At 39.2% G+C, this 16,096-nt stretch overlaps 1 protein-coding gene across 4 annotated transcripts in view; it reads right to left on the bottom strand.

Annotated features, from left to right (window-relative positions):
- Adam23 (ADAM metallopeptidase domain 23) overlaps window positions 1-16,096 on the bottom strand; it is a 149,964-nt gene that overhangs the window by 29,199 nt on the left and 104,669 nt on the right. For all 4 annotated transcript variants that reach the window (XM_029477522.1, XM_029477539.1, XM_029477536.1 and 1 more), the window contains exons 15-20: window positions 14,710-14,809; window positions 11,303-11,374; window positions 10,617-10,706; window positions 9,044-9,124; window positions 2,735-2,785; window positions 1,989-2,052 (exon numbers count right to left, since the gene is read on the bottom strand). In XM_029477522.1, coding sequence (XP_029333382.1) covers window positions 1,989-2,052; window positions 2,735-2,785; window positions 9,044-9,124; window positions 10,617-10,706; window positions 11,303-11,374; window positions 14,710-14,809 — 458 coding nt within the window. The remainder of the gene's footprint in view (window positions 1-1,988; window positions 2,053-2,734; window positions 2,786-9,043; window positions 9,125-10,616; window positions 10,707-11,302; window positions 11,375-14,709; window positions 14,810-16,096) is intronic.

Below are 16,096 nucleotides of genomic sequence, written 5' to 3'. Positions count from 1 at the left end.
AAGGAAGCCAGAAGCAAGCATCAGATCTCTTGGAATTGGAGTTACTAATAGTTGTGAACTGCCATGTGGGGGCTGGAATTTGAGCCCAGTTCTCTGGAAGAGCAACGGGTGCTCTTAAGGGCAGTGCTGTCTCTCCAGCCCTCTTAATCCTGTTTATGTTAATATTTGGGGATTAATTTGAAGGTTTCAGAGCCCTGAGGTTGCTGGGTCTTTTTAAATCGTTTTGAGATGATCCACCAGGCCTGGAACTCAGTCTGTAGTACAAGCTGACCTATAACTACTAGTAATCTTCTCCTTCAACTTCCCAAATGCTGAGATCACAGGCATGAACCAACATGCCTGGCTCGGCTTAGATTTTATATCAGCCCTTGAGTTTTGATATTTAAATTTTAAGAAGAATTTTATGTCCTTAGTATCTTTACCCTTAGGTAAAGCACTGAAGCAGTGAAGTTAAATTATGTCACACGAACAACACCGGCCAAAACCAGAAATCATTCACGTGACCTCTTTTGTGTACTTTCTTCCATTTTGGAAGAGCCAGCTTTAGCTAGCTAGTAAGTCTCATCTCTCTGCTTCTCTGTCAAGGGGGTGTTTGTCAATTTGACACAAAATAGAGTCAGTTTGGAAGAAGTAAGTTCAATTGAAAAACTGTCTCCATGAGACTGGCAAGTTTGGAGGGCATTTTCTTGACTAGTGCTTGATGAGGGACGGCCCAGCCACTGTTGGTGGTGCCTCTCCTGGGCAGGGGCTGCTCAACTGTATAAGAAAGCAGACTGTCAGGATGGGTGGGGGAATACCCAAGGAGGCCCTCACTCGCTCAGAGGATAAGGGGAGGGGGCAAGGGAAGAGGGACAGGGAAGGATTGTGGGAGGCGGTGACTGGGAGGGGGCAGTGAGAGAAATGTAAAGTGAATAAGTAAAATAAAATAAAATAAAATATGATATAGGTAAACAAAGAAAAGGAAAATCATTTTCAAACTTACAAATATAAATATATGTATCAAAATAAATAAATGAAAATATAATCAAAAGTAGAAAGGGAGGAAGGAAGAGAGGGAGGAGGGAAGCAGACTGAGCCCTTCTTGAGGACAAGCCAGTCAGCATTGCTCCTCCATGATCTCTGCTTCAGTTCCTGCCTCCAGGTTCCTGCTGGGAGTTCCTGCCCTCATTTTCCTCATGGTGGAGTGCGATGTGAGTCTTTTCCTCCCAATGTTAGTTATATCAGTGGTTTTTTTTTATTATCATAAAGCAAAGTAGGTCAATTCATATGTGGTCCTCATGAATCAAAATGAAGATCACATTAGATGTGTGTATTAGCTTTTAGGCAGTGTCTGAAACTCATTACCATGATCCTGCCTGCTACCAAAGAAATTCCTGCATATGATCACTGACACTGAATTACAGACAACTAAAACAAAAGAACCAAAACAAACAAACAAAAACCCTCAAAAACAAAACAGAACAAAAACAAAAACAAAAACAAAAAACCAACCAAACAAACAAACAAAACCCTCAAAACCAAAAACCATGCCTGCTACTCACACAAGATAAAACAGAAAGGTACAAAGTAAACTATGCAATTATGCAAGTGGCCAGACAGTTATGGCTATGGCACAGCTATAGCTATAACCAGGACACTCAACCCTGTTGCCTCAGGTAGCTGCAGCACTCTGTATTTAACAGCCATGGTCAATGAAAGGCAATTCAGTTTCCATGACAATTTCTCACTTGGATATCTGTTCCCATGGTCTTTGCATTCGCAGCTTTATTTGAGGTGTATTGGGAATTGAACCCAAAGCCTCTCTTGCCTGCTACCCCTGCACTACCCCTGCAGGCCCGTGCCTAACGTTTATGCTATCTCTTTACTCTCCTCCTTTGCTGGACTTTTCTTTCACATCACTTCATGCTATGTATCTCTGTCACAGACTGGAAGAACAGAACCACGGAAAGAAACTGTGTGTGGCCATCAGGCCAGAAGATGCCACCTACTTGTCCCCCAGATGTACTGGCATTGATTGTCCCTTGTCTTGCACTCGCCATTGTAGCAGCGACCCTGAGAGAAAGAACACACACATTGTGAGTCACAGGGCACGGGGCCATTGTCCCCAAAATCTGACAACAAAGTCCTGCTCTGGGTGAGTTACACAAAGTTCTCCTCATTCCACAAGCAAGCCTTTTCACAGTGGCCAATAAGAAACATAAAGTTATCAAAGAAGTAGAAGCTCCACCACATTAAAATGTAAAGCTCTGGGCACACAGCACAGCACATCTTTTTAAATGTAAAATAAATCTTGAAACTTAAATTTCCATGGGGAACAAAAAATTGTACCATTGTGAAAGTGAGAACAAAATGACTTAGCTACTCTTATCCGTGAATGCTGAGAATAGTAATACTGACTTTGGGAAAAGGCTTATAAAATATTGTCTTTTTTATTTTTTATTTATTTTTTACTAAATAGACAAGCTGAAATTATTTAAGGATGGTTACAACTCAGCAAATGAGACCCCTCGCTTCCTCAGCCACTGTGGTCTTCTCCTTTTCCTTCAATCTGGACAATCTGTAGCTGGTTAGACAGATGTAATATTTGGAAGGAAATAAAAACTGATGGAAGCCAGCCCCTGACTGCAATTTACTTCAGTAAACTTTCTTCCCAAGTTACATGTATGGAAAGTCGGGCGGGGAAAATGACACTAATCCCTTCTGAATTGCCTTGAAATCTGAGAGCCCTGCTTACCTGATTTTGATTGCAGCTATAGCCATCTTGTTTATGGAGGTTCGGTGGGCACTGAAAAATATTATCTTTTTAGTTGATGTACAGATGCATAAAAATTTTCAGAAAATGTATTTAATATAATACGAGAGAGAGAGAGAGAGTAAATGTACAATTAGGAACATTCGGAAAAACATACTTAATGCCATTAATGGATTACTTAATTTAATTCTATCATTAATGAATAAAGTCTAACACAGTTAATTCTTTTTATGTTTTTCTGTTTACCAGGAGATGGGCTCGATAGCAAGTAATGTTCACTTGTCAAGGAGCTACAAGCAGAAGGGCCTAAAACGGGCAGCAAGGGGAAGGAATCAGTTCACTGCGGAGGAGTGGACACATTAAGAACTAATTTGCAAGACCTTGTGCAGCTCCTTGTAAATGTCAAATCTGCATGTGACATTATGACATGTGCGTATGGGACATTGCTGCAAAAGCAAGAGGAACAGTCTTGAAGCACAATGTAATCAGTGTAAGTGCGGTATCCCTCTGGCCTCTCCAGCCAGACTTGTTACTAGAATAATCTGTGGTGAAGTAGGGCTTGCTGCTGCTGCTGCTGCTGCTGCTGCTGCTGCTGCTCTTTCAACCAAACCATCTATGAGACCATTTTAAAGTACACTTCATTTTCTCCAGAAGCTTTCCAGAATAACTCCAGTTGCACTTTTTAAACATTTAAGAGAGTGGGGTAAAGGTCAGGGGCCATAAGGTTGAAAGCAAATACAAAAGAAAAATATCCATGGGACAAGGAGAAAGAAGTTTAAGGTCCCTCCCATTCGCCATTTTCTCAGAAAATGTCTTTTCAACCCAACATCTCAGGTCCCAAAGCAGTGCTCCGTTCTTCTTCATCTGTGTTTCATGTGTCTTTTTGTCTCACACACGAGATCCATTGTGACTGCAAACTCTCAGATTCACTTCACAATGTCAACTCTTTTCCTTAGTGTCTACCATTTAACCCCAGGTCTAGGCTGCCAACATTATAAACCTGGCCTGTAATCTCTGACCCAAACTTCCCTGCTTCCACCCTGTTTCCCTGTTCCCAGAGAGATCCGTAAAAATATGAACACCAGATCATGTTGGTCCCCTGCCCAAAAAATTCTGAATAGCCTTCCAAGTTTCATGTGAACTGCTTCTCCCATCCACACCCCATCACCTAGCTGGCCTCATTTCCAACTCTCTCAATGGCTGCTGTGATTCCCTGAGACGGCAGGCCACTGCCTGCTTCCTGCTGGGCTCATCTTCTCTTTAGGGATTTTGCTAACTCTCACCCTCTCAAAGCTTCTCTAACCACTTTCTTTAGAGTGGCAGCTCCTCATTTTCTACATTTCCCCTTCTCCACTGCACTTACCACCACCTGACAATCCATATATTTCCCTAGTTTGTTTGCTTCTGCCCCCCACAATTATGTGAGCTCCATGCAGGCCGGGTTTTCTCTCTGGCTTCCTGCTGCACAAAACACCACCAGGATGTGGTGGGTGTTCAATTACTACTAGCTGACTCAGAAAATGAATGGATCACCCATACTGGTAAAATGAAGTTATTTTATGCTGCAGGCATAGGGCCATTTATTGAGTTCATCACAAGAAAGATGAAGGATGCTTGCAGCTTTCCTCAGGAGCTGTGACACACTACAGGACACAGCAATAAAATGTCGGTTCTGCATCTTCTTCCTAAAGGCTGAAGCCCCTTTCAGATGCAGTCACCACAGCTCTTCACTACCTGGTTCTGTGTCTTCCAGGGAGGCAACAATTGACAGTAAGCAAACCACACAAGAGAGATCTCCAGGTCTCTTGCATCTTTCTGGATCATTATCTCATTAATCAACTATCATAAAGTATTCACTTACCCTAAAACCAGTAAAACCAGAATAAATAGAAATGGGGGCTGGGGCCTCCTAGAAGAAGCAAATCACTTTTGTGATGTCTTAAGAAGGAAGGGGGAAAAAGGAGAATGCTTTGCTGTATACATATATACATATATATGTATACATATATATACATATACATATATATACATATACATATATATACATATACATATATATATGTATGTATGTATTTATTTATTTATATAATATATGAGTTTATAATGAGGGATGAGGGATATATATATATCCTCATTATAAACTGCCACAGGTACATGTGCCGTGATTTCTAATCAATCTGGTTTTAGTTTAGGCTAAACAAAGCCAGTTGTTAGACAGATGTGGCCCATGTACACCTGCGGTGCTGATCTGAATGAAAATGCCCCCTGCGGGTGCATATATTTGAATGCTTTAGTCCCCAGTTGGTAAAACTGTTTAGGTATTTTATAAGTTGTTTCAGTCATGGCGCTTGTCGCTTGTCGAAGCTATAGAAAAGTAACTGGGACACTTGGAATCCTAACAGTCAGGAGGCTGTGGTGGAAGGATTATAGCCAGGCAGGCCTGCAAAGTAAGACCAAGCCTCAAAAGTAAACAAACAAACAAACAAACAAGTGAATACTTATTAAGGCAAGGTGCTAATCACTGCAATGTTTAATGGGGGAATCACCCAGAGGTTCTAACATTCCTCTAAGGATATTCAGAACTGGAACAAATCTGGGCCCTCTCCGTGTAAAGTGATGGTCTGTGGTATCTGAACACCACTGTTCCTGGGTTCACCGGGGATGCCGATGCCCTGCAGAAAGATTCAGTGAAGCCATCTCAGCGGTGCCTATTTTAAGTTGTGGAATCCCCCATTAATTTCCAGTGCTCACCAAGGCCATTTTCACAGCTTTCAAATGTCTTTACTATGTCACCGCCTGCTTGCTACGGATTTCTTTCAGTTGCTTGAGTATTGATTATTCTGTCATAAACTGTGCAATGAAAAATGAAAGTTCAACATGGTTCTAAATGAGATGCCTTCATCAAATCCTTCCCCTCAGAGCCCAGGGAACCCTGAGGAAGAGGAGGTAAAGAAGCGGGGGAGATAGAGGGGACGAAAGACACCAGGAAAATAGGACCCTACAGAACAACTGAACAAAGCTCATATGAACTCAGAGACTGGAGTAGCAGCTGCAGGGCCTGTCAGGGTCTGCAGTAAATCCTCTGTGGATACTGTAGCTTTCAGTTTAGCACCATTAAAGACCCCTAAATGTGTGAATGGGTGAGTCTTGTCCCTTCTGTCCGGGATCTTTTATTTTTCTGTTAGCTGATCTTGTCCAATTTCAATATGATGGTTTTTGTTTCTTTTTCTTATTATATTTTATTTTGTTGTGTTTAAATAAAAAAAAGAAGACCAGTGTTCAGAGATATCAGTAAATGATAATATAAAAATTAACTAAAAACATGAAATAAAAGGATAAGGGTGTGATGCAGCCAGGTGGATCATGGTTCTCAGGGATGTAGGGTTCTATTTCCATAAAAACTCTGAATATCAATAAAGTCAAACTTCCTTATCCCTTACGAAATAGAAGGAAAAATTATGGATTTTAGGTCCTTTTACTTCAACTACCTACTATGAGCTTATTCTGATAATCACATTTTTATTTTTATTTTTTTACATTTTTAAATTATTAATAAAATAGCATTTTATTCTAATGTACCACTAAAAGAATAACAATACAATTTTTACCAAAGACACATGAAGTAAAAAGAAAAATAACTTCATTTCTTAGACAATAAAATAGGTTGAGGAAAGAGCTCCTATTTTATGTATTTTCTGTAGGTCTGTGTAGTGTATATGAATACATATCTATATACATATATACATATATACATATATATGTTGTGTATGTATATGAGTGTGTATGAGTGATATATGTGCAGTGTATATTCAGTGTGTGTATATACATATATATTATATCTGTGTGAGTATATATATAAGGGTATGAGGGTATGATCTATGTGTGCCTATGGGTATCAGAGGTGATATTGTGTATCTTCTTATGACTCTCCATACCTATGTTTTGAGACAGGGTTTCTCATTGAACCGGAAATCCACCAATTAACTAGACTGATTGCCCAGAAATTCTCTTGTCTCTGTCTCCCATGCCTGCATTACAGGCATGTGCCAGCCACTACATCTGGCTTTCATGGGGATGTTGGGGATCCAAACTCAGGTCCTAAGGTTTGCATTGCAAACACTTTATCCACTTAGCTTTCTCCCCAGCCCCAATATCTCCACTTTAAAAGTCTATTTCCATCAGATTCCAAAGCAATTCAGGAATTAGATTTTGAAATGGAAACCTGTATTTCTAAAAAACAGCTAAACATGAGAGTCAAGGACATATATTGTAGTTATAAAAAAAAATACTATCCTATAAAAGTAACAGTCAAATGGTATATCAGAATATATATACCTATGAAAGACAGAATCCACAATTCTTGTACTCTGTCATTATAAAGAAATCTATTTACATACTTAAATATGAGAAACATATGCACAAGAGTGACATATAAATAAAGTCAGGACACATTTCCATGTGCTCTATCATTAACAGAGCCATGGGTAATAACATAAAGACCTTCCTGAAGGTTAATTAACATCTTTTCTATTTCTCTTCTCATGTTCTCTTCTAGCAATTCAGTGCAATGCCAAGCACTCTGCTCTCCCATCCCTGAACTGATTGGGTGATAAGCTGGTGAAGAATAATTAGGCATTCTGAGCCAGAGAGTCTAGTGTGGGTGGGAAGCAAGCACTGTCCAGTGCGTCTTCAGGCTATCGCTATCAAGGGGCTTGTCTCTGCAAGGAAGCCATGCTGAAACCAATTGTGTCAGTAACCTGCTACAGTTTGAACCAGGATCTCTTAGAAGACACATGTGGCCCTTGTATTAAGTTAAGGCTATAACTCAAGCTGGTCATTTTTGTTTTTATAGCATGATCTTTTGGCTTGAAAAAGATACACCATGTTCTTCATGACCCCAGTGGACACGAGTCTACCTTGCAGTTGGCAAGTCCAGTCCTGGGAACATATCCTACAGAGATAACCCTGCAGGAGAGATATTCCTCCAAATGCATGAAAGTCTTTACATCTCTACTGATAAAACAATAAAAAAAAATACTGAAATCTAATGGATAATGACTGGGTAAAAAGAAATCAACTGATAAATTTGCATTATACCATCACAAAGTAAGATAGTAACACAGGAAAACCTTCTGAAGACACATCCGAAAGAAAACGAAAGTCAAATGAAATCCCAAATCCTTACTGGGGCATACAGGTCCTCTTGCCAGCATCCTGATATCCTTTGAACCTTTGCTACTGTCCTCTAGCTCTACCTGCTTTCATTCCACATCTTGAAGAAACCACGCCTCTATGCTTGCTGCTTAGAAACTAACTCCTTCCACAGCAACTACCCCAACCTAATATCCCACCACATTTTTCTTTCCACAGTACCTTATTTTATCATATAAATACTTAAAAATATATATGTATATATACATGTATGTATTTATATATACACATACATATTTTATATAGTATATATAAATACACATATATGTATATATACATATGTGTGTATATATGTATATATACATATATATGTACATATACATATATATGTACATATACATATATATGTATATATAATGAGATACAATAATATATATATGAGAAACTTATTTGCCTTTCTACACACAACAGAATCTAAGTTTCACTAGAGGAAAAACTCACATTCATGTTCCCTTCCATATCCTGGCATTTACATCAGCACTTGGCAAGTAACTCAACAGATGTTCATTTGAGTGGCAAATAGGGCCATAAAATAACATGCTATAAATAAAAAGCACTAAAACTATACAAATATGGAATCAAGAAGTCAATATTAATTACAGGATTATAATCATTTTAATGGACCAAAATCCTGCCAAAGCACAGAGGCGAGAGGCAGGGACTGCGGCAGTGGTGGAGAAACCTGGCCTTCTGCTTCCAGCCATGGCGGGCTTGTTTGCTCCCAGTCTCCTACCTCAGCTCCCTTCCAAAATTTGTTTTGTTTTTTTTTTTTAAATTGTTCAAAATGTTTGAAAACAGCATGTAAGATGTGGGGACCTAAGGAGAAAAATCTTATGAATTGAGTATAAATCATCTAAAGATATTTATGAAGGTGGAATTTAGAAAAAAAGGAGAGATAAAGATGAAAATCCTGAAATATGATAGAAAACTTCCTGAAGTAATAGTTTGGTAGAGAGCTAGAAATATCTAGAAAACAAATCTACAATAAAGAAACTAAAATAGGTCTATACTCACAGTCTTTATTGAAGGATTTAAAACATGTCTTGCCCAATATAAAAGATACAATGTGGTTTTCCATACCTGGCCAGAGTCTCCAGTGCAGTACTCGGTTATATCACAGCTGTTTACGGCATCCCGGCATTCATACCCTCGGGACTGAAACTATAAATCAAAGCACAGCATTAGGAGGCAACATTCACCATAGTCAACCACGCTGCCATTCCTGCATCTACCCACAAGCCTGGGCTTTATCATAATCCCCATCTCTCTGCTTCAAAATTTGTAAAAATATTGCAGGTTAGAAATGAGGCTCAGACCAGGCAGTGGTGGCGCACGCCTTTAATCCAAGCACTTGGGAGGCAGAGGCAGGCGGATTTCTGAGTTCGAGGCCAGTCTTGTCTACAGAGTGAGTTCCAGGACAGCCAGGGCTACACAGAGAGACCCTGTCTCGGAAAAACCAAAAAAAAAAAAAAAAGAAAAGAAAAAAAAAAAGAAAGAAATGAGGCTCAGAAGCTCATCCCATACTGACGTAAGCATCAAACAGGCATTACGTATATAGACTGTAAAATCCACCGTCTCCACAAACTGAGGTAAGAAAGCGAGGTGATGAAATTTATGTAAAGAAGGAACACTGGTTTAGTTTAACACAAAGGGACAAAAAAAATGTCATTAAACATTGAAGATTTCTCTAAAGGATATACATACACACACACATATAACCAACCATAACTAATTTGTCCATTAGCTTGAATATTAATCGTGCTTTAGATAAATACATACAACAAAATTACAATGAATTCATATAAATCAACTTCAGAGGCATCCATGGCTGCCTATGATGAACAAACCATTTGGTTTGTCTGGCAAAGGATGGGAAAAATATGAAGTCTCATTAGCCTCAAGCAATTTATCATTTGGTATGTAATATGAGGCAAGCACAAATTAAGCTGAAATCTCATAGAATATCATGATGTAGAACCTCCCTTGGTACTGAAAAAAAAGCAATAAAATCATGTAGTTTTTATAGCTATTTGAAATGTCATAGATCTAACATATGAGATAAAGGGGTAATAACTTTTGGAAAAGAACTGTCAGTCACTGAAGGTGGAAAACTCTACACACACACACACACACACACACACACACCCCACATGCAAGCACACACATACACACATGCATACATGTGACCAATGTAAGTACTGCCTCACCTAGCTTTCTTGACATTATGAGATTCAAAAAGCCAAGTGGGAGATATCAGCTCTAGTTTTTATACTACGTGTCTAAAACAAATTAGGGTAAGTTTTAAAAAATGAATGTTGGAAGTAGGTTGTTCAATTTAAAGACCAACAGAATTTTTCCTCTTTTGTCCTATGATTTAATCTGTTTGTCTGTGTTAAGAGGGTAACTTGTCTAGTTTGGAGGCTGTAGGTGTGGGTACACCCCCTTGAAGAGGCCTGGGAGGATAAGAAAGTAGACAGTGAATAACAGAAGAGACGCATGTTGTGGTCCACAAAAGTTCAATAAAATTACCAGTATCACTGAGCTAACATGCATAAATGTGTATCAAGACACTCAAAAGCTCAACAGACATCCTGACACGGCTGGCTAACTTGTCAAGGAATGAAAAGAAACATGAAACTTCCAGGGGACTCACAAGACACGAGGTGCTGTTACAGCAGGGGCCGTCACTGCAGTGGGCCCCATTGGAGAGTGAACACTTCTTACAGCAAACTCCATAGCATTCCTAGAGAAAACACTCCATTGAGTAAACCAGGAACATACCACTGCCCGTTCAGTATTCCCTCCGTGTGCAGTTTATGCATCAGATGACAAGAGTTCTATAATCAGTCCGCTAACATTTTAGAGAAATCAATCCCTTCAAATGATGACAGACTCCTGCCATGTTTTTGAGCAGAGTGATCTCCCATGAGTATGATTATTCATTAACAGGCACCCCCACACAAGCCTCTGTAACTATACCATGTTCTTAATACCCAGGTTTTATCTCATAAAGGAAAAAAAAATAAATGCAGCATGGGAAATGCTCATGATTCTGTACAAGGTGCCTGAGATGGATATGAGCTCTGAATTAACTTTTTAAAGGTCAGGAATTTGATTAGAACAATCCATTAAGCTTTTCAGACACGGCTGCAACAACAACATGACTAATTCTTATGTGTCTGAGCTGGGACAAAGCATTGATCATAGCAATCAGGAAAAAAAGAAAAAAAAGAAGGCAGTGACCCCACAATGAAGGATAACGTGTCTGTTCTCCGCTGTTGTTCTTCTTAGCTTCGAGGATGAACTGAGCTAGAAGTAGAGACAGTCTCTTATACCTACCACATGGAAACCACAGTCGCATTCCTCCCCGGCCTCCACATATCCATTTCCACATTCCGTGGGCTCAAACAGCTGAAAGAGAATGGAGAATGCAAAGAAAAGCATTTGAATTTATTGCATAAAATCTATATATCACGCTGGCCATATACATGTCTGTATCATATGAATCTTCTGTGATTATTACTTTATATTCATTTTTACTTGTGTGTTCTGTGTGTACCTATGTAAGTATATGCACACACACACATGTGGGTAGTTGCAGAGGTCAGAAAGTAACATTGGATTGCTTGGAACTACAGCTACAAATAGTTATAAGCTGCCTAGTGTCAGTGTAGGGAGCCAAACTCCACTATTCTGAAAGAACAGCAAGTTCTCTTAACTGATGAGTCAATATATATATATATATATATATATATATATATATATATAAAAAAAATAAGTGATATGCTATTTGCTTATTAATAACTCTTTAAAATCATCTTAGCAAGGATGTGGTACCTCTGGGGATTTCCTTGGTGGGGTCTTGAGAGACAACCTCCAGCATTAGATTGACTATGGAGTTAAGCTGTCAAGAAAAATAGATCGCTTTCCATGTTTTCTAATGGAGGTAAAATGTATTACTAATAAGACTCATAGATATCTAATTTGCTGACTTGACTAAAGGCAGCCAAGAAGACATCCAAACTGTCAGAAAGATAAATATGTTTAGTCAAAACCAAATGTGTGATGTACAACTAAGGAAATGCCAATAAGCTTAGAACAATGTTGTCAGAGACTCAAATCTATCCCACTCATTGGAAAGAAATCTGTATTGTCTGGCACAAAGTCCCACCATTGCATTCCTTGAATTATCTGTGAGTAAAAAGAAAATTAATTCAATAACTTAGGAATTTCAATAAATTAACTATATGCAAATACCCAATCTCTTAATACTCATAAAGAAAAAAACTAAGTATGTTAAGTTAATGAATAGCCATGTGAATCAATAGAAATCTCTCAGTCATTGCTGCACTCATAGCAGAAGAAGTTTCTAGAATATCCCCCCTCACGGTGCCATGAACTTGTTTCTGGATAATAATACTATAGATGGATCGATGAGAAAGTTGCTTACTCAAGTCAAAAGTGTCTATATCCTACTGGCTGGGAGAGGACTTTCCTGGAATGATTATCACTTCTGGGTGTGTGGGGCTGAAGGAGAGAGTCTGGAATAGCACACCTCAACACAGATGCTCAGAGCCATGAACTTCAGAGAAAAAGCTTGCCTCCAGTAGCCACACACACTATGGGCAACAGTCATCTACCACTGAGTCTACATAAGAAAGACTTGCTTCTACTACTTCCAGGAAGGAACTATTATAAGAAGTAAGGAAATGTTCTAGCCGGGTTGGGTGGGAGTCAACAGTGCTAATTAATCTCCATGCTCCTTTGACTGGCAGGCAAGAGGATGCAGAAAAAGGTAGGGTAGTAGAAAGATGGCCAACATTTGGTACCAGGCGTTAGTTCTTGGGTTCTTTCCCCTTCCTGAGTTTGGTCACTATCTCAAACCAGATGTAAATCACAGCAACTGGGAAGATTTCTGAAGCAGAGAAAATATGCATATCAACGGAAAATACCAAGCAACACTTGCCTATGCATATATTCATTGACTAAGAACACTGGGGATAAAAAACTATACATACAAGCTACTCTACTGGAACTCACGAAGCCTTCTTTTTTGATCATTGTAATTTGTAGTTTAAAAGGAGAAACTGTCCTGTATGTAACTTCTGAGATTGAATATGTAAACATAGTTTTTTGGTGTGAAATTCCCAAGTTACCACGATAATTTTCTTCCTGTTTACAGGTAATCTGAGAAATGTAATGACGGATCTTTGTGTATATTCCAGAGACCTTAACCTCTCCAAACAAGCTAGTGCTGTCTCCTCAAGCACAGTGCTTACAACTCGCTGCCAGCTGCAGGACAAGGTAACACTAGCCGTGCTCCATGTAATTCAAAACTGCCACCAGTTCACAGGAGTTCTTCATTACACAGCTTACTCATTTCAGATGCCTTCAAGACTTCTGGTTTCTGTGCCCAGAGGTCACTGCCAGGAAAGACCGAGCAGCCTATTTTAATGGTGCACAGTCACTTTTAACGTCTCAGTTCTCTTGAGATTTACAGCGCTTTGGCTTTACTGAGATTTCTAGGGATGTCAGGTTCCAAGCAGTCATTCCGAAACTAGCTGTATCACTCACTTGTGAGTATGGAATAAATCAGTCTATCCTTTGTTTGCCTTGGTGACTGATTTTTTTTTTTTAAAGAGAAGGTCAACACAATATTGCCACTCTTTAAATTTGCAGAGTATCGAACATTCCCTATACAAATGAACTCTATCTGACATGTGAGGTGTTATTCTAAAGGAAAAGTGAATTTTTTCCATGGTCAAATTCCAATACCATCTGCTAATAATGCCGGTTCTGTCTTTTCCACTGCTGGCCTGCTTCATTCCCAAAAAGGCTCCTATAAAAACGCAGCGCCTTCTGCAAAAGCATTAGCCTGTCAGCTGGAGAATCCTGCCTCTGCTGAACTTTAGGAAAGTGTGATGATTGGCTGTGTTCTATGTCAAGGGAACTGGAGCATATCTTATCATCAAACAAGTTCATGCTTCTTACAGCAAGAAATAAATATTTATATCATGAGGGCCAAAAGAAGATTTTCAAAATTTAATTTTACTGTCAAATGTGTTTTCTGAAAACTCCTAAAAATCTCTTCTGGAAATGTATAATTTTCTTTAAGTTTGTGCTTGAGGAATTGCAATTTTGTTTATATATACTCTTATGAAACGCCATTGACAACGTGGGTTTCCAGAGGAAGGGAACAATGTAGTAGAAATACTTGAGGTATTTCTAGAACTTGCAAATGTTAGACCAAGACCACTTTTCGCTTGGCTGACATCAGTAATGCTTTCTGCCTGGGACCAGATCACCCCAGAGAGTGGAGGAGTTGGAGCTAGATGGTAGGGGAAACTTTCAGGAGGAGAAAACGAAGTCTCCAGAAGGAATGCCAAGGTTAAATGAGACTTAGCAAAGAAGTGATCCAAGGACAAGTTCTTTCCATTCTGACTCCCTATGTCTTAGCAGGAAAATGAAAACACCAACATGAAATTCTGGAGAATTTTGCATTTTAGGGAACTGCAAGCAAGCACTGAACACTGACGCTCAATTTGGTCTCTTGAGCATGCAGCAGCTCTCTATAACTGAGCATCTATCAGTTGGGTTTAGTGGCTCCTACCTGAACTTGCAGTGTCTGGGAAGCTGAGGAAGGGAGCTTGTAGCAATGTAGTGAACTGTGTGACATGAGACTTGCTTTCTGAGAACATTCTCTGATGTTTGGCGTATCCTTACTATTGGAAAATCAAGTTACTAACCTTAGTTGGCCTATTGAAAAGACATGCTCCGCCACCTCTCTGTAAAAAGTCTCTGTACTCCAAAATGCTGCACTTTGAGAACTTTCGAGAGTGGGACACCCTGAAGAAACAAGGAACCAATTAAGTAAAAAAAAAATTCACAAAAGCCATCATCAGAGAAGAAAATTAAAAACCACTGAAAGTTCATCCTGGATGTAGATGAATCAGCACAAATATTTGGTAAGATGCTTGGGTACAAGCTGCTACATCTATGGGGTGGAATCTATAGGAGAAAGGAAAATGAAAACCTTCACAGACTAGGAGATTGGTCACTCCCAAGCTATCGACCACCTGCCTGGTCTGTCTCGAAACACGTCATTTAAAAGGTTTGCTACAAAATCTTAAATCAAGGCTAGGTTTTAAAGTTTGATTATTTTTATTTACTGTGTCTCAATAGAGGCAACCTCGCTTTCCTTTACTCTGCTCTGAATAAAGGGGGTCCAGCAGCCACTAAACCTTCTTTTTCAGAGAAGAGTCTGGAAGGTCAGTTGATTAAAGACAGTGTTACTCAGGCTTTAACAAGCCAAAATGTAAGTAAATGAATAAACCCTGAAGGATGTGTGGGATCATGCTGGATCATACATGCATATGTTATTAGTGTGTATGCCCACAGCAAAAAAGAATTAAGGAATGCTCCCGTGAGCAATGGCTCTTTATTCTTCATTTCAAATACAATTATTGAGCAATATTCATGATTTAGCATGAATAAAAAATGAACCTCTCTGTGATTTATTCAATCAAATTAAGACCCCTATGTCAGCACACAGGGGACAATCATACACACGACGAGGTTAAGCTAAATCATACACATTGGTTCCCAGGGAATGTCTGCATTAGGCCATTCTAGGATATAATGCAATAGTTTTATGTATGAGGGTATGTGTAGAATTAAAATTCACCTCTATTGACAGCAATGTCTTACAAGAAGTATACCAAATATATCTTTGAGAAAATATTCATTAACTTCAAATAGTTTATTACAGCCTATAAATATTCAATCCAAAACTCACTTAGAAATTGACAATTTAAAAGGCAATAATATTGCCATACAAAAGCAACATATATATGGCGTCTTTGCTATGGCACCTATTAAGCCTGCATCATCATAAAAAACTCAACTGTGGAGCACAAATAATGTGGCCCGAAAAGGCAACCATTTCAAGGTTAGACTGCATTTCAAGGAATATGCTCTGGCATCGAAGGGGTAACAGCTAATTGCATAAACTTTTTCCTCTCTATGGAAGAAGAAGGAAGGGCCCCCAGGGAAGGAGATGGTTTCGTTGGCATCAGTGCAGAACAATGGTAGGACAAAAAATTCCCAGTGTCTGGCCTGAGCAAAGACAGTAAG

This window comes from Mus caroli, chromosome 1 (assembly GCF_900094665.2).
Source record: "Mus caroli chromosome 1, CAROLI_EIJ_v1.1, whole genome shotgun sequence".
NCBI classification, from domain to species: Eukaryota; Metazoa; Chordata; class Mammalia; order Rodentia; family Muridae; genus Mus; species Mus caroli.
Note: the sequence above shows the minus strand (reverse complement) of the source record. Positions and strands in the feature narration are given on the sequence as shown.